The sequence below is a fragment of the Erpetoichthys calabaricus genome, chromosome 4, assembly GCF_900747795.2.
Source record: "Erpetoichthys calabaricus chromosome 4, fErpCal1.3, whole genome shotgun sequence".
NCBI lineage: Eukaryota > Metazoa > Chordata > Cladistia > Polypteriformes > Polypteridae > Erpetoichthys > Erpetoichthys calabaricus.
In genome coordinates, this window is record NC_041397.2 from 267,971,208 (window position 1) to 267,990,518 (window position 19,311).

A 19,311-nucleotide genomic window follows, 5' to 3' on the forward strand; every position below is an offset into this window, starting at 1 on the left:
GACACTCGGGGTGGAGCTTTTAAAAGTCATAAAAAACAGTCCAAAAAGAAACTGAATTAACACAAGTTGGAAAAAGTTCATACATTGCGTAAGAGAAACAGTTTCAAGGTAGTAATAAGTGAAATTGTAGATTAGAAAGTAATAGACTTTCAGTCATTCATTGTTCATTTGAAGTTTACAACAGGTATCTGACCTGAGAGCAGGAGAGGCTAAGTTAGCCATTTTAGAGCTTAGCCCACTCTTCAAGGGCACCTGTTTTAATTATCCAAGCCTGAATCGTCATTCTGAGCCCACCCACCTACAGATCACCCAGGTCAGTAGCAGATTAGGAGATTTCAATGCTCCCTACTGTAACCTGGTGGAGCAGGCGCACATGCAGGCATCGAAGCATCAGGACACAATTGAAAAACACAGTCTGTCTGTGGCTTTTTAAATCCTGCACAAAAAGACCCGTGGCTTCAGCTGCTGACAGCACATGTCACTTTCTAACATGCATTGAGACAAACAGAGGGTCTGCTCAAAAGGAAGAAAGGGAGGATGAATGAGTGACAAAAATAATGTTAGAGGCCCAGCTCATCACTGAACGTGTGGCTTTTTTTGAAGGGTGCTCACTGAACAGAAATTATCAGTGTAAGTACAGCATTTTTATATTTATGTATTCAACTAAAAATAAATTAGTGATGAAAACGTATAATGATAAAAATAGACTTCAAATGAAATATTTCTATAATGTGGTAGTTTTCATTTTTTGTATAGTATGGAAAGGGTAGGTTTGAGAGTGTCATGCTACATACGTGTAATAAATATGCACCCATTTTATATGTATTTCAGTATATTAGTGATTGAATATGTGTATTTAAAATATGAATCTGTGTATATGTATTGTATATACTGTATGCTGTATAAGTTTTTATTTATATAATACTTTACATGAATGTTTATATTTGATGTATTTTTATATATACTGTACACATAAATATATTCATAAACAAAATATATACAGAATTATATAGCGCATATATTATTAATTACATAAAATAGAAATACCTGTAAATTTCAATTGAACTTCCATCTAAAAGGGGTTACTACTTTGTTCCCAATGCCAAAAGATAAATGAGTTGGAAAAGGAAACAGTCACTACATACCAGTCTATTAAAATAAATTAGTTTACTTTTAATAATAATGATTTATTATTATATGAACGTATGCTATTATCTGTTCAAGCTGGCTTCTGCTACATAATCTGCTGGTAGTCAGCATGAGCAAGATTTTCTTTTAGTTTTATTAGTATCCTCATCATTTTTAAAGCTATCTTAGCAGTCTAAAGTTTTTAATATTTGGATACATTTACTAATTGAGTTGTTTGTATGGAACTATAAGGACTATTGAAATAAATATGTGACTTCAAATATTTAAGCATTTGTTATGACAGATAAAGTAGTGTACAGTTATTATTATCATTATTATTATTATTATTACCATGGGCTAATGCTGTTAGTTGAGTTCAGCTGCTTACTGTTGAACATGCTACATACTTCTGTGGTGTTGGTGTGAAAAAGGTTGCAGCAGAACTCTGAATTAAAGCAGTATTTGGTAATTTGACAAAGGTGATTTAATTTGATTCATTCAAAATCAGAAACTACTAAAAATCTCAACTCTCTATTAGCAACACAGCATTAAATTAGTATTGCCTCAGTGGATTTGAATAAATATCTACCAACAAAAAAAGAAACATTTCTAATTACTTGTACTCACTCAAAGGCACCGTCCCATTCTCTACATATCACATTATGAAAAACAGAACATTGTGCTTCATTCTGTTCAGTCATGGTGTTTTTTTTCCCCTATCCCTATCCCTGTCTGCTTTTCAAATGCCGTCTGTTGGTGGTCAACAGACTGAAAAAGTAAAATTGGGTTCCAAGGCCACAAAGGTTGAGAAACGCTGTTATTCAGCAAAACAATAAAATTGTTATCTAAAAGTGGTTGAGGAAAAAAACTTCACAAGAGCTTCTTCCTTTGATGGCATGGAGCATTCATGGATGCTTTTATTAAAACATTGTAAAACTGATTAAATTGTCTGCGGTAGCGCACTGGCTAATGGGAATTGTAGTTCTCATTTCTGTATTTGTACTAGGTTGCAGACAAGATGAAGGGGGTGGAGGGTAATATTTGTTAAGTACAGTACCTTTTTTACTGAATCAGTTGTGTGAAATTGATTGCGCTTACAGCCACAGAACCTGGCAAGCACTTGCCAAACATGTCTTCTTTGAGCTTCGCTAAACTTTGCTTCTTTCATTTTCTGTTTTGCAGATGGCCTTCATTTGCATAAACTGGTACGACCCATTTCTCTGTGAGATTGCTCATTAGAATGTCCCACTCACTAGAGCATTATTAATGACAAATATCAAAAAAATCCATTGAAACATTTTTGAGATTTTTATGTATTTAGTTTTTCTATTGTGTTTTTTTCCCCTAAATGTTGATATATCGAAATGATCTTTCTTACTGGATACCTACTGCTCTTGATGTACTATCGTATCAAATTTAAGTTTTTTAGCTAAACTAGAAATAGTATTTTTGTTGGTGAGCATGTGAGCCAGTCAGTTTTATAGATTAAAATAATAATAATAATAGACAATTTGATAAAGCTTTCTTATATTTTGTGCAAATTTGCCTCAGGAATAACAATACATGGATATATGTATCTACGTAACCATTTCTCAACAGAAAATATTTTAGTAACATAGTGATGAAAATGACACCTACTGGCATTATAAAGTGGATATTATCTGGGCTTCTAGTTCCTAGACCCTTGCGAGAAACTCCAAAGACCTGCTGTTACGTCAATTAAGTCTACAATAGTGAATCACAGTGATCCCGTCTAATGCCACTTCTTGCCTTATGCTTTTTCGAACTTTAGAAATGGTATTCTGAAATATATTTGACTACAAAGTACACAGTTCCACAAATGGACCAGGGACTAGTAGAAACAATACAATCTACCAAGGATTACCTGTAAAGATATTGCTCATGTTTACTTTATGGTCACGATTACAAATTCTTAATGTTATTATATTTATCTTGCAAGCAAAATTTGTATTAATCAGCAATTAGTTAAGTGTGCTTTTGAAACTTAATTGTTGAGTTGTATCAATTTATTTATTTTTTTTGTTATTGTTATTTGTGTTATTTTGTCATTACTTTTGTGATTTTTGGATACCATTTTGATTAGAGATGCTTTGTGGGCCCTTCCATCTTAAGCATTGTTTCACCTGGGCAATGTCATATTGTAAATGACAGCAGAACCCATTGGCATTTATGCCCTGGGGTGCAAGCATCCTTAATAATTCTGGATGAAAAATATAAAAATGATACACAGCCTATACATATCCAGCATATTCTATTGTAATGTGACTTTATAAATGCTGTGTTGCTTTCCAGTTGAAAAATTATCCAGTTCATCTCATGGGAAAGTCAACACCTGTCTGCTTGTGTTGTGCTTGTTAACTTGCTTGTTTTGGTCTTCTGTACTCTTAGTTCTAACCCTGTGATGCAAGCACAATTGGATTGCGGCATTTAGTTAGAAATGAAGAGCATTTCAATTCACTTTACTGATTAATTCAAGTGAATCTATTCCTTTCATTTTTTTTTGATCTTTTAATGGGATTCAGTGTGACAGATACAATTATACAGTATATTCAAATAATTTATATACCTTACCTACCATGGCGAATATTTTATTATTTATTAAACAGAGGGGACATAAAAATGATAGCCTAGTGAAAAATGCATAATTAAGACAGATAATTCAACTTTGCAATTCAACTGAAATGTATTTAATCTCACTGTGACAAACAAGCCTCTTGATGGATAATGGTGCAGTTTTGGGATTTGCTGTCTAGTTTGCCAACTGTGTGAGTGTTAAGGATTTGATTCAGTTTTGTGTGACTCGGTTGCAGGTTGTATTCATCTTACAACTCAAAAGAATCAGTAAATGGTAACCATTTCTTAGTAGGACATAGTAGAAAAGTTTTGTAACATAGTGATGATAATGACACCCACTGGCTTTATGAAGTAGATATTATCTGGCCTGAAGGGATTATAAGTAAACAAGAAATAGGAAATTCGTGAGTCAAACCAGTGTTAAATGTGCTTTAAACATTTATCTACAAAATGAAAAACCCTGATGATGTCACATATGCACCTTATCACTAGTATTGCAATATGCTTAATCGATTAAAATGAATCACTGAAAAGTCTTTCAAAAACATGATGTGAACTTATTGCAATGAATGTGACAAAAAGGAGCAAAGCAGAGAAAATAAAAATGTGGATATTCTTGTCATATGACTAAATAAATTTTTACCAGCATAGTCATTCACAGCTCAGATAGACCCATATAATGATGCAGAAAATACAAATTCAGACAAAAATAATGCAAGAAAAGATGCAGCATGTGCTGATTTATTACAATGAAAGAGGCTTGAACATCAGAGGGAAATGATGCAGCAGGCTCGCTTATGAAAGCGTGTTTGAATGTGTATCTATATAATGAACACCCCAATTAATCTCAAAAGTTGGTGCCTATGATTGCTAGTCACGTATTTTGACAATCTTACAGCATGTAACGTCATTGCACTGCCGCAATTAAAGATGTTCCATACTTTAGAATAAAACAAAGGAATTACCTCACAAAAGACTTGAACTCAACCACTCAATCAAAGAAATATTACGATTTAGTCTTAATTTTGAATATTCCACTATGAGCTTCACTTAGTTTTTTTTTTAATGATTTCCGGTTTTCTGACCACTCTTTCTGAGTGTCCTCATTAGCTAATAACATTTCTCTGTTGCTTACAATTAAAAATTATAGTCTGTTTGGACCTTTCTTGAATACAAAAAAAAAGTTCAGACCTGATAAAATGAGACACCCAGAAGTTTTTCTGAAACCAAACAACTACATAGAAATGTCAAGGGTTTGCAAGCAGAATTAAGTGATCTCACAGTCACTGTGCAGAAAGTAGAACAGGAGATCAGTGTTTTGTAACAGCAGTGATAGGCAACAGAAACCACACAACCAACAATAACAACCAGTCTTGACAAATCCATACTCATCCCACTAGTTCCCTGTATTGATGGATGGAGAAGAGGAATAACCCAGCGATTAGGTTATTGAGCACAATATCTTGTACTTTGGAAGTGTTTTGGCTGTGAGTAGTGACGAGTGAAACAATTTGTACAAAAATTTATTTGTAGTGCATAACTTTGCAAAAAAATTCAGAAAATAAACTCTGCATTGATTCCAGCGAAATCCGTTACATTCCCTATAGATATAAACTGTTTGCTTCCTGTCTAGAAGTGTTTTCACATAATAATTCCTCCTACGTCTCTATATTATATGATATTTAAACAAAGATCTCTAGTGAAAGAAAAAACATTACTGGAAGTGTACATACCGACAGCTTGGATAAGGTGCTTGCTAGATAATGGTGGCTTTCCCTACAATAAGATCTTCATGTCGAAAATATGCAGTGCGTCACATTTTATAAAAACATACTGCACTCTTCAGTGGTAATGTGAACGAGAGGCATAAATAGAAAGAATTTTATTACCATGTTATGGAATATCCATCTATCCATCCATTATCCAACCCGCTATATCCTAACTACAGGGTCACAGGGGTCTGCTGGAGCCAATCCCAGCCAACACAGGGTGCAAGGCAGGAAACAAACCCCGGGCAGGGAGCCAGCCCACCGCAGGGCGTGCACACACACACACACACACCAGGGACAATTTAGAATGGCCAATACACCTAACTTGCATGTCTTTGGACTGTGGGAGGAAACCCACGCAGAAACAGGGAGAACATGCAAACTCCATGCAGGGAGGACCCGGGAAGCGAACCCGAGTCTCCTAACTGCAAGGCAGCAGCGCTACCCACTGCACCACCATGCTGCCCCTGTTATGGAATACTTAATACTTAATATGGCAATAAAATTATACTGTAAGTAATACATAATACAAGCAGCAGAAACAAGCACTTTAAACACTGAAGTGTGCATGAGGTTTTTGGAAGAAAATGTCCACATTTAATATGACTCTTCGAAAATGAAACATTTTGCAAAAATGATAATTCAGGAAGTTGAGTTAAACTGATTTTCTTGCAAATCAAGAAGTTTATACTGTTTCCAAGAATACCAACATGTGTTAGTAATGAGACGTACAGATCAAGGGTCACAGACACACAAACAGGCATCAGCAACAATAATATTTATTTATATAGCACATTTTCATACAAATGATGTAGCTCAAAGTGCTTTACAGGATGAAGAAACAGAAAAAAGACAAAATATAAAAATAAAATTAGGCAATATTAATTAACATAGAATAAAAGTAAGGTCTGATGGCAAGGGAGGACAAAAAAAAAAAAAAAAAACCCAGAAGGCCGCCTCTTCACTTCTTTTAAGTTTAGCTCTTGGAATTCTAAGCAGACATTCATTTGAAGATCTAAGGTTATGATTTGGAGTGTAAGGTGTAAGACATTCTGAAATATAGGATGGAGCGAGATTATTAAGGCTTTATATACCATAAGCAGTATTTTCAAGTCAATTCTAAATGACACAGGTAACCCATGTAGTGACATCAGAACAGGAGAGATGTGTTCGGATTTTCTTTTCCTAGTTAAGATTCTAGCAGCTGCATTCTGCAGTAGTTGCAATCGATTGATAGTCCTGAGAGGAGTGCGTTACAGTAATCTAGCCGACTGAAAACAAAAGCATGAACTAATTTCTCAGCATCTTGCAAAGTTATAAAAGATCTAACTTTTGCTATATTTCTTAAGTGAAACAATGCTGTCCTAGTAATCTGATTAATATGTGATTTAAAATTTAGGTCAGAGTCAATAATTACCCCTAAATTCTTTACCTCCGTCTTGACTTTTAATCCTAATGCATCAAATTTATTTCTAATATCCTCATTATATCCATTTTGCCAATCACTGAAATTTCTGTTTTCTCCTAATTTAGAAAATTACTACTCATCCATTCAGAAACACAAGTAAGACATTGTGACAATGAATCAAGAGTGTTGGGGTCATCAGGTGCTATTGATAAATACAGTTGTGTATCATCAGCATAGCTGTGGTAGCTCACGTTATGCCCCGAGATAATCTGACCTAATAGAAGCATGTAGATCGACAGACAGATCAAATTCAAGGAGTGTAAATCCATCTCAAACATGAAGAATTGTTTCCAACTCAATATGATTTTTGTTCTGTACTAAATATAAAGTAAGAAAATATTAAAATACACTTTTCTCAGAGGGTGGCTCTCTGAGAGGACATAACTGGAACCCAAAAGTTGGATTTGTTAGTATGTTTGAAAGATCCACATTTTGGATTGAACACCATTCCATTGTTAAGCACTTAAATAAAAATTGATCTGCCTGTAAATACTCCAAAACATTAAAAGATAAAGACAATAATGAGCATGCTTAGTATTAGTAAACATTTGGTCTCACTGTCCACAAACGTAGCTGGTTAAGTCATCCTGCAGTTACAGGGCTGCTGTGGTAAGGACCATTTTTGAATTGTCAATAATCATCAAGAAACAAAGGAGGAACAAAAACAGTTACTGCTGAAGGTGAAAGAGTGGTGAAAAAATGAAAGGGATAATGGGCAAGTGAAATACCTGTCCCGACATTTCATTATCTCTGAACTGGAAGAAGCAGGTTTGAAAAATAACAAAGAGATCCAGCAGACCCCCGTGACCCTGTGTTAGGATATAGCGGGTTGGACAATGACTGATTGACTGGAGAGCTACATCTTTTTTCTTTGTTTGTAATATTTGAAACTTATTTTCTCAGCTTCTAAGAATTTTGTCTCTAGCCCTGTGGTGATTCATGGTTGGAACTATGTTACTGGATAACTTACATCTGCACACTCAGAGTGGCTGGAGTCTTCTCTGATTCGTAATTGGCAGTGATTAACTCTTGATAGCTGGCTCATTGCCCAGCAGAAGTGAATATGCAGACTTAGACAGTCCTTGACTTACACAGATGTGATGCTCCTTGAAGCCCTATATATCTCGACTCTTTACTTCAAACCCATATCTGTACATACAAATACTGTCAGTTTTTTTTTCCTTTTTACAATATGATGATTTGGGTGACAAAAAAGTCTGCTACACGTTTGGGACACTCACATCTCCTTTGGTCACAGATTGTTAGGATACAGAATGAGACTGGGTGAATTCTTGGAAAAAGGGGAGACAAACAGAGAATGTCAATGTGAGTTTGTTATACTGTAGCTAATGCATGAACTGAGAGCTCTATTGGTTCATAAGCCATGTTTTCTCTCAGTTTCATTTGGTTTGTTCAGGAATTCCGTATCATTGCACACAGATGTGTGTATCAGCAAAAATCCATTTTCATGATTCATACTAATCCACTAATACCCACCTGCACATATGTAACTTGTGTCTGAAAGGTATTTGTAAAGAATTCAGGGCAGTTTAATCAGACAATACTGAGTGCTACCATTTTATGAAGCTCTACCAAGGTACAGTATTTTCACATCTGCACTGACTGAGAGTGATGAAGCGTATAAAAGGAAGTTGTGCATTTATTTCTGTTCTCTGGTTTTCCACTAAATAAAAAGTTGCTTATGTTAGGTGAAATGAAAATTCGAAATTGGTCCAGCATGTGGTTGAGTGGGTCTTGAGATATACTGGTGTTCTCTCCAGAGTTGTTTCCCCTATCCTCTTGAGAAGCTCTGACCGTGCATGACCATGAACTGGTAAATTTAAGAATGTTGCCATGCTTATGGTTTGAATTTGTGCTTGGCTGTATGTTTAAATAAGTTCCCTGCCATTGTTGTTTTAAACTCTTATTACAGTAAGATGCTAATGTATGTGTTATTATCCCATGCAGATTCACCACCTTACGTCGTCTTTGTATATCTGATCTATTAGGTGTACTGTGCTCATCTGAGAATACCCGCCTTTCCACTTCCTCACTTTCTGTCATGCACTTGAGTGTACACTGGGTATTTCAGTTTCATTCTAAATCAATGCGACAGATTAGCTGAATTAACTGGTTGTAAGTGTGGGTGGGTGTCAGGAAGTTCTGCTTTGATCTGCCTTCTTCTCCAGTGTTACTTACTGACTTGCATTTCTTTGCTCCTTGACCCTGCTGTTGAAAATGAAAGGGATGATGGATGTCTTCTAGATGTCAGTACAAAGAAAATTGGCTAAAAATACAGTATGATGATTAAAGAACACTCAAATTGCTAACATGTGAACACATTGTTGAAAACAGCAAACAGGATTCTAAGTATGTTTTCTCACAAACTAATTAGTTCTATTTATTTCAATCACTCTACATAAGCTAAGAGATCTATAATTTACACTCCACTAATACTCAAGTACTCTAACTCAAAGATCTTTTCTGTATATTAAATTAACGGAGTGTGTATGTGTTTTTATTAACTTCCTAATTTTTGTTTGATTTTGACAGAGGGCATACATTGTGTCATTGTTGGAAAAACAGAAAATGAGTACTCCAAGCTTAAACTGCAACAGGTATGTTACCTTTTCAAAATATATCTTTTTATTTTAATGTTCCCAATATTTATTGTATTAGTAATAGTTAACCCATACTGTATTATGTACATAATTAACTGTAGTCTTAACAATTACAAAAAAAAATTCTGAAATAAACTGCTGTTCTTTTTTTGAGTGAGTGTCTTTCTTGTATATGCAGCGTGGTGACACGGCTGACACTTTGGACATAAAAGCCTAGGAATGGAGGAGCAGTTAACCATATTGTGCTCCAAATTTTGAATAAAGCATGTAATAATTTTACTGTATCATTAACTTGAATATTGCCTTTAGTCAGAAGCCAAATATATAATAATAGCAATAACATATATAAGGTTTAAAATCTGGCTCTCCTGGACCAGACTAGGATGAAACAGATAAGACAAAAGAATATGATATATATTTTTATTATTAATTTTACAAAATATAAAAATGATCAGGGTGGCGCAGTGGTAGCGCTGCTGCCTCGCAGTTAGGAGACCCGGGTTTGCTTCCCGGGTCCTCCCTGCGTGGAGTTTGCATGTTCTCCCCGTGTCTGCGTGGGTTTCCTCCGGGCGCTTCGGTTTCCTCCCACAGTCCAAAGACATGCAGGTTAGGTGTATTGGTGATCCTAAATTGTCCCTAGTGTGTGCTTGGTGTGTGCTCTGTGGTGGGCTGGCGCCCTGCCCGGGGTTTGTTTCCTGCCTTGCGCCCTGTGTTGGCTGGGATTGGCTCCAGCAGACCCCCGTAACCCTGTAGTTAGGATATAGTGGGTTGGATAATGGATGGATGGATAAAAACAATAACAAAAACAAGCAGACTATTAGTTTATAAATTCAAAAGTGTACTCACTTATTTTAGGAATGAGTGTAACACTAGTATTATTCATATGTAGAACTACCATACTGTATTTTAATAACTTGTGGATGATTTATGAATACAAGTAAAATTAAGCCCAAAAATGCAATTTAAAAATATTTATTGAAAATACTCATTACTGAAGAAACCTAACGTAGTTCTTAAAGTTGTGAAGAAACATGTTGTGACCCAAACTTAAAAGCTTCACATCATAATATAATTTTTGCACCATGAACTAAGGCTGTTTCAAAGTTATGAGGGACACACAAGTCAGATGGACATTTTTCATAAAGTCTGTGTTTTTACAATAAGATTTAATTTTAAGGATTACATGTTCTTAAGAAAGAAGAATGAATTGGTGTATAACTTTTAAGAACATTCAGTATCTAATGTGATCTAATCTAATCTAAATCAGATTTAATAGAGGTCTATCAATGGCCACCGTTTAATGTATGAAGGACATTGCAAGTCAGTCAATATGTATTAATTACATTCAATATGGGACACAGCTTTTGTGAGTTTTTCAAAATATTAGTTGGGGCTGCTTTTAAAGGAGATATGGTGGCATTTATTTTAGAAATCAATTTGAAAGCTCTGTTTTATTATTAACTTAAATTTACCAAGAAAGCATTTCCAAGGTTGTATCTTTGAGTTCTACTTTCTGTAACTGAGTTTGTAATATACATATACATATATTGTTACTGTTTCATATTTCATAATGTTTTAGATGAAATTCAATTCAATTTTTAATACACCCTCAAGGCTCACTTTACAAAGGTCTGGGTCAACTCCACTAGTTGGGTGACTCTACTATAGAAAATCAATTATGGCACCCATTTATTTTTATTTATTTGGCCAGCACATCATTTTAAAGCTGACCACCTTGCTTATGGCATACAAAAGACAAGGAGAAGTAGATGGTGGAGGCCAGGTTTGAAGAAGCTGTTCTGACTAGAGCCTTCTATCTTCCTTGTACCAAAGTCTGTTGTTCAAAGATTGATGTCCTCAGAATGTCAATACATATTGGAGTTGGGCTATTATTGCTTCATGTCTAATTTTTATCTTGAGTTCTTATTAGGAAGGCCAATCAGAGATCAAATAATAATCTGGCCTGGTTGTAGCAATATAATTACATTTTGGAGGTTGGTCATAATTACTTATTATGACAGTATTATTAAACCCTTCAGATGCGGGGGAAAAAACTTTTGTGAAAAGTAAATGTTTACACTTTGATGTGAACATTGAAGTTACTCATTTAGATTATTTGTTTTATCATAATTTATAACTTACTGAAACAGCTCAGCTTGACTAAGAATGAAAAAGTATTGAATGATCTAGACCAGTAGTTTTCAAGTTCAGCCATGGAGAACACCAGTAGTTTTCATTCTAGTCAACTTCTACTTCTGACTGGAATCAAACAATAATTTAGCATACTTTTGTTTACCAGCTTTTGCCTTTTTTTGCTGAGAAATTATAAACTTTCACAAACAGTTACCTTTGGATGGTAGTGGACTATAGTACTGTATTTGTGTGTTACACAGGGATAAGTTAGCCTTCTTTACCCTGTTTACCCATATGTACGGTGGATTCAGAACATATTTTATTTTCTGAATACTTTGTATTGTGGATTTTATTTCAAATTAATAAATTTGACATCTTTGTCCATCATTCTGCATGCAATAACCCATAATGACAAGGTTTCAGAAAGGTTTGAAAATTTATTAAAAATCAAAAACAGAAATCTCTTACTCATACTGTATAAGTATTCAGACCCCCAGCTGTGTAACCTGTTTGCTTTAAGTATGTTTGAGATGTGTCTGAAACTTGATTGGAGTCCACATATGGCAAACTGAATTGACTGCACATTATTTACACTTGTGTGTGCCTTTTTAAAAGAATGTCGCACAATTTACCAAAAAGACAAAAATCAAACCATGCAGTCCAAGGAGCTCTTTGTAGACGTCTGCTATCAAATTGTGGTGAGGCATAGATAAAGTCAAGAGTACAAAACCATTTCTAGTGTTTTCATTGCTCCCAGAAGCAAAGGGAATACAATAATTGTGAAATAGAAGGTATTTGGAACCACCAAGACTCTTTCTACAGTTGGCCAACCAGCGAAACTGAGCAACTGGACAAGAAGGGCCTTGGTCAGGAAGCCAATGAAGAACCCAATGGTCATGATTGGAAAGGTCCAAGGTGAGTGAGGCAGACAATCAAGACTTTAAGATCAGAAGATTGACAGGTTACTATAAAACCAAGACAATTTTGCTCAAATGTGCAAAATAGTGCATTCCATAAATAAATAAACAGCTCAGTAAATAACTCAATAAAATTCTGCCTTAAGATCAGTGTCTCAAGGTGTTCAAATGCATATTTCAAAAAATATGTTAAAATCCAATGTGGCGAGGTAAAATCACTATCGCACCTTCCTACTTTTTCCCCATCCTCGTCAGAACAATGGGAATTCCCCCTGATGCAGCCCACCCAATCCCGATGATCAACCACCTCAGTCGGTTGCCACAGGTCTGAACTGCCACCTCCTCCAATACCTGCAGTTCACAGGGCTGACACCTCTGCTGGTCACCGGAGCTCCCAGGGTGCTGTGCCCTTCCCCTAAGGCAGCTGCACTGAAGCCTTCCTCCTACCATCAGCTCCTGTGCCCACTCTTCCTCTCTCCAGCCCCATTTTTCACCTGTCGAGAGCACATCCACCTTGTGGAGCTCTCACCCAGCCCTACATCCTGTACTCCAAAGACTAATCAGACTGATGGATGTTGCCCAAACTCGTCCACCTCTGTTTCTCTTTTCTCCAAATGTAAAACCTTTTCTGAACAGAAAGTTTTTTTCTCCCTTTCCCTTTCCTAACCTGCTACTCTTTAAACAAGCAGAGAAAATCTGCTGATAAGCGCACCACACAGCAAACATTGCATAAAACTGGTGCATGCCTTCATGTGCTGTCTGCATATTGTCACAAGTTAAAAATGGGTTGAATTAAAATCCTTAAGTAATCAATTAAAACACCTCATCCAGCCTTCCTCTCAGAACAACAGCTCACGTCTGGACAAACTGGTGAGGAAGGCAAGCTCTATTGTTGGCATGGAGCTGGACAGTTTAACATCTGTGGCAGAGCGAAGGGCGCTCAGCAGGCTCCTATCAATTATGGAGAATCCACTGCATCCACTTAATAGTATCATCTCCAGACAGAAGAGCAACTTTAGCGACAGACTGCTGTCACTGTCCTGCTCCACTGACAGATTGAGGAGATCGTTCCTCCCCCAAACTATGCGACTCTTTAATTCCATCCGGGGGGGGGTAAACGTTAACATTTAACATTATACATAGTTATTGTCTGTTTTTCACCTGCATTATTATCATTCTTTAATTTAATATTTTTTATTGTATCAGTATGCTGCTGCTGAAGAATGTGAATTTCCCATTGGGATTAATAAAGTATCTATCTATCTATCTATCTATCTATCTATCTATCTATCTATCTATCTATCTATCTATCTATCTATCTATCTATCTATCTATCTATCTATCTATCTATCTATCAGAACTTCAGAAATCCTCTTCTGAGATGAGAGAATCTGTTGGAAGGATCTCAGCAGCACTCCATAAATAAGGCATTTATGGTAGACTGCCTAGACTGAAGCTATTCTTAAGTAAAAAGTATATGATGGAACTTAAAAGACTCGGAGTGCTTGAGAAAAAAGATTGTGTGGGGTGATGAGACAAAAACTGAACTCTTTGCACAGAAGAACTCCAAGAACTATAACTAGCATAGACCAGGCACTGCTCATCAGCATCCTAATAGATTATATTGTATTAGATAAAATTTATTAATCTCATGGGGAAACCCTATGGTGAAGCACAGTGGTGGCAGTACCATGTTATGGGGGTGCTTTTCAACGGGAAGGACAGGGAGACTGGTCACAATTGAGGGATGGAGGAGTACAGTCAAATACCAAGAGGTCCTTGAAAAAAAAGTGACCTCAGACTGTGGTGATGGTCCACCACTGAGTACAAGAATGACATGAAGCATACAGCCAAGACAACACTTGAGGGACAAGTCACAACTGTCGTTGAGTGACCTAAATCCAACAACTGTGGAGAAACCTGAAGATGCTTTCCATCCATTCCAATGCAGCTTGAGAGGATCTGTAAGGAAAAATGAGATAAACCATCCAAACCCAGGTATGAAAAGCTTGTAGGGACCTCCGGTGACCTACAGGTAGACCGTAACTGCTGTCACAGAGGGTTCAACAAAGTACTGAAATAATGGTCTGAATACTTATATAAATGAGAAATTTCAGTTTTTCATTTTAAATCATTTGCAAACTATCTGAAAACATGTTTTCCCTTTGTCATTATGGCTTACTGAGTGTAGATTGAAGGGAAAGTAGCAAATGTCAGTCATTGTCCAACCCGCTATGTCCTAACACAGGGTCCCGGGGGTCTGCTGGAGCCAATACCAGCCAGCACAGGGCGCAAGGCAGGAACAAACCCCGGACAGGGTGCCAGCCCACCACAGGGCACACACACGCACACACACACACACACACGCACACACACACACACACGCACACACACCAAGCACATGTATCTATTTAAAAATAAATCCACAACACAATAAAATGTACAGAATGTGAAGGGGTGTGAATACTTTACGAATACTCTTTATCTATATTCTTTTTATGTTCAGCTGGGGTAATGAGCACACAACCGGAGAAGATGCTGAAGAAACTGCTTCTATGTTGCCTTCAGTCTTTGTTGAGAAAGCATTCAAAGTGTTGCTCCTTCTCCCAGCAGTTATCCTACCTGAGAGAGCAGTGCTGGGATGTGACTTTAGGACCCTGGGATAGCCAGCACTGAGTTCCACAGCTCAGGTTATCAGACCTTCAAACAGCTAGCGGCTAATCTGTCTACTTAGCTGCAACAGAGCTTTCTTATCCAACAGTGTGTCTCTTTCTCAGCTTTACTGTGCCTGCTGCCAGTTAAAAATTAACTGTTGTTTAAACTTCGGTCCTCTTGCTTTATTAAAATTTGCTATATGCACATTGAAGTTAATTTTGTGAGTATAGACATCTGGTAAATATGTGCATTTATCTTTAAACTTTTATCACTGGAAAGGTCCCACTTATCCATTATCTGTAGCTGTTTCATAACAAATTTCTTCTTTGTAAAAACTGAAAACATTTGTTCAGTTTCTTGTATAACCCAGAGGGTGTCTGAACTGTGAAAACTGCTGATAAGTGCAGATTCCTCTCCAACACAAAACAGTTTCAAAGGTCATTTGAAGGTTTCATTGCAGTGTTTGCTTCTCTGCTGACTACTCAAAAATAACAAACATGCATTTCAAAAGTGAACCTTGTCCAAGGGATATTTTTTTGCTATATGTCATTTATCTCAAACTTTTTAGTGGCTTCATTAAGATTTATTATACAGTAGTTTTTCAATGCAGTAATATTTAAAAAAAAAGGAGTGCTCACAAGCAAAACAGAAAAGACTTTGCTTATGCAGCAAGTGAGGGATCTTCATTTGACATTTCTGTGTAATTATTAGTTCAGTTAGACACCATTAGGTGATCCATTTACTGTACTGTCATTACTAATTGCACATAAAAGAGTCTTAAACTAAACAGATTTGAATGAATCTGTTGGGAAAATCTTAAGGCAACACTACCGTAGTAGAGCTGCCACCTCACAACACTTTAGTCTCAGCCTGATTTCTTAGTCCCTTTTTCTTCCTTTTTCACTTCTGCTTTCCTCCTACTGCCTACCAACCACAAGGTTGGCTGGTAACTGTTGGTAACTTGGCCCTTTACTATGCTCTTTAATGGACAAACATCACATTCATTTGTAATTCCAAGATATGTCAACCCTGGTAGCACTTTGTTCAGAGAAAAAATGGGCCTGTTCATGCAAACATCTGCACCCTGTCACACTCCAAACTATTTAACAATACTTATTTAAATAGCACATTTTTATGCAATAATGTAGCTCAGAAGTGCTTTATAAGATGACAAAAAGAAAGTAAAGAGAAAAGAAATACAATTAAAATAAAGCAATAATATTAAAGAATAAGTAACAACAAAGCACGGTTTTGGCTGGAGAAAAAAAAAAACAAAATCTGCAGGGGATCCAAGTCCAAAGGACCACCAGGCCCCCACTGGGAATTCTACCTAACATAAATGTTCTTAAATTAGTCCTCTTAGTTTTCATACTTCATGTGATAGGATTTGATGATGCTGGACAGCTGAGACACCCACCTTCATTCCATCATCTCAGGGGGCTGCATGGTGCCTTGATCAGGTGGTGGTGGTGCAGATCACCACCACACAAGAACTGGAAAAAACAGCAGAGAATAGTAGAGATTTAGTACAGATTGCGGATCCCTGAGGAATATGATAATTCTATGCCCATATAGTCTATTAGGAATACAACTGCAAAGTAGGTATGAAAAAGCCAAGTTAAAATAATGAGTTTTTAACAGTTTTTTCAAAATGTTCCACACTACCAGCCTGTTTTAGCCAGTACTAGAGTATTCCAAATTTTAGGTGCATTACAGCAAAGCCAACTCATCACTTCTAGTAAGCTTAGCTCTTGGAATTATACACAGACCTCCATTCAAAGATCTAAGGTTACAACTTGGAGAGTAGGGGGACACACATTCAAAAATATAGAATGGACCAAGATGATTTAAGGCTTTATAAAGCATTAATGGTATTTTAAAGTCAATTCTGAACGATACAGGTAACCAATGTAATGACACTACAACTGCTGGGATGTGCTCAAATTTTCTTTTTCTAGTTAAGATTCTGGCTGATGCATTCTGCACTAATTGTAACCAACTCATGTCTTTCTTAGGTAGTTCAAGATTGTTTTTATTATAGTTAATAAAACTTTTTGTTAATACTTATATTAACAAATATCCATCCATCCATCCATTGTCTCCCGCTTATCCGAGGTCGGGTCGCGGGGGCAGCAGCTTGAGCAGAGATGCCCAGACTTCCCTCTCCCCGGCCACTTCTTCTAGCTCTTCCGGGAGAATCCCAAGGCGTTCCCAGGCCAGTCGAGAGACATAGTCCCTCCAGCGTGTCCTGGGTCTTCCCCGGGGCCTCCTCCCGGTTGGACGTGCCTGGAACACCTCACCAGGGAGGCGTCCAGGAGGCATCCTGATCAGATGCCCGAGCCACCTCATCTGACTCCTCTCGATGCAGAGGAGCAGCGGCTCTACTCTGAGCCCCTCCCGGATGACTGAGCTTCTCACCCGGTCTTTAAGGGAAAGCCCAGACACCCTGCGGAGGAAACTCATTTCAGCCGCTTGTATTCGCGATCTCGTTCTTTCGGTCACTACCCATAGCTCATGACCATAGGTGAGGGTAGGAACATAGATCGACTGGTAAATTGAGAGCTTCGCCTTGCGGCTCAGCTCCTTTTTCACCACGACAGACCGATGCAACGCCCGCATTACTGCGGATGCCGCACCGATCCGCCTGTCGATCTCACGCTCCATTCTTCCCTCACTCGTGAACAAGACCCCGAGATACTTGAACTCCTCCACTTGGGGCAGGATCTCGCTACCAACCCTGAGAGGGCACTCCACCCTTTTCCGGTTGAGGACCATGGTCTCGGATTTGGAGGTGCTGATTCTCATCCCAGCCGCTTCACACTCGGCTGCGAACCGATCCAGAGAGAGCTGAAGATCACGGCCTGATGAAGCAAACAGGACAACATCATCTGCAAAAAGCAGTGACCCAATCCTGAGCCCACCAAACCGGACCCCCTCAACACCCTGGCTGCGCCTAGAAATTCTGTCCATAAAAGTTATGAACAGAATCGGTGACAAAGGGCAGCCCTGGCGGAGTCCAACTCTCACTGGAAACGGGTTCGACTTACTGCCGGCAATGCGGACCAAGCTCTGGCACTGATCGTACAGGGACTGAACAGCCCTTATCAGGGGGGCCGGTACCCCATACTCTCGGAGTACCCCCCACAGGATTCCCCGAGGGACACGGTCGAATGCCTTTTCTAAGTCCACAAAACACATGTAGACTGGTTGGGCAAACTCCCATGCACCCTCCAGGACCCTGCTAAGGGTATAGAGCTGGTCCACTGTTCCGCGACCAGGACAAAAACCACACTGTTCCTCCTGAATCCGAGGCTCGACTATCCGACGGACCCTCCTCTCCAGGACCCCTGAATAGACTTTTCCAGGGAGGCTGAGGAGTGTGATCCCTCTGTAGTTGGAACACACCCTCCGATCCCCCTTCTTAAAGAGGGGGACCACCACCCCGGTCTGCCAATCCAGAGGCACTGTCCCTGATGTCCATGCGATGTTGCAGAGGCGTGTCAGCCAAGACAGTCCTACAACATCCAGAGCCTTGAGGAACTCCGGGCGTATCTCATCCACCCCCGGGGCCCTGCCACCAAGGAGTTTTTTGACCACCTCGGTGACCTCAGTCCCAGAGATGGGGGAGCCCACCTTTGAGTCCCCAGGCTCTGCTTCCTCATTGGAAGGCATGTTAATGGGATTGAGGAGGTCTTCGAAGTATTCCCCCCACCGACCCACAACGTCCCGAGTCGAGGTCAGCAGCGCACCATCCCCACCATATACAGTGTTGACACTGCACTGCTTCCCCTTCCTGAGATGCCGGATGGTGGACCAGAATCTCCTCGAAGCCGTCCGAAAGTCATTCTCCATGGCCTCCCCAAACTCCTCCCACGCCCGAGTTTTTGCCTCAGCAACCACCAAAGCCGCATTCCGCTTGGCCTGCCGGTACCTATCAGCTGCCTCCGGGGTCCCACAGGACAAAAGGGTCCTGTAGGACTCCTTCTTCAGCTTGACGGCATCCTTCACCGCCGGTGTCCACCAGC

At 38.5% G+C, this 19,311-nt stretch overlaps 1 protein-coding gene across 1 annotated transcript in view; it reads left to right on the plus strand.

The window, feature by feature from the left end:
• The first annotated feature begins 222 nt into the window (after positions 1 to 222).
• Positions 223 to 19,311, plus strand: part of hao2 (hydroxyacid oxidase 2 (long chain)) — a 51,707-nt gene continuing 32,618 nt past the window's right edge. Inside the window, exons 1-2 of the mRNA XM_028800756.2 lie at positions 223 to 630; positions 9,514 to 9,578. Coding sequence (XP_028656589.1) covers positions 9,550 to 9,578 — 29 coding nt within the window. The 5' untranslated portion in view covers positions 223 to 630; positions 9,514 to 9,549. The remainder of the gene's footprint in view (positions 631 to 9,513; positions 9,579 to 19,311) is intronic.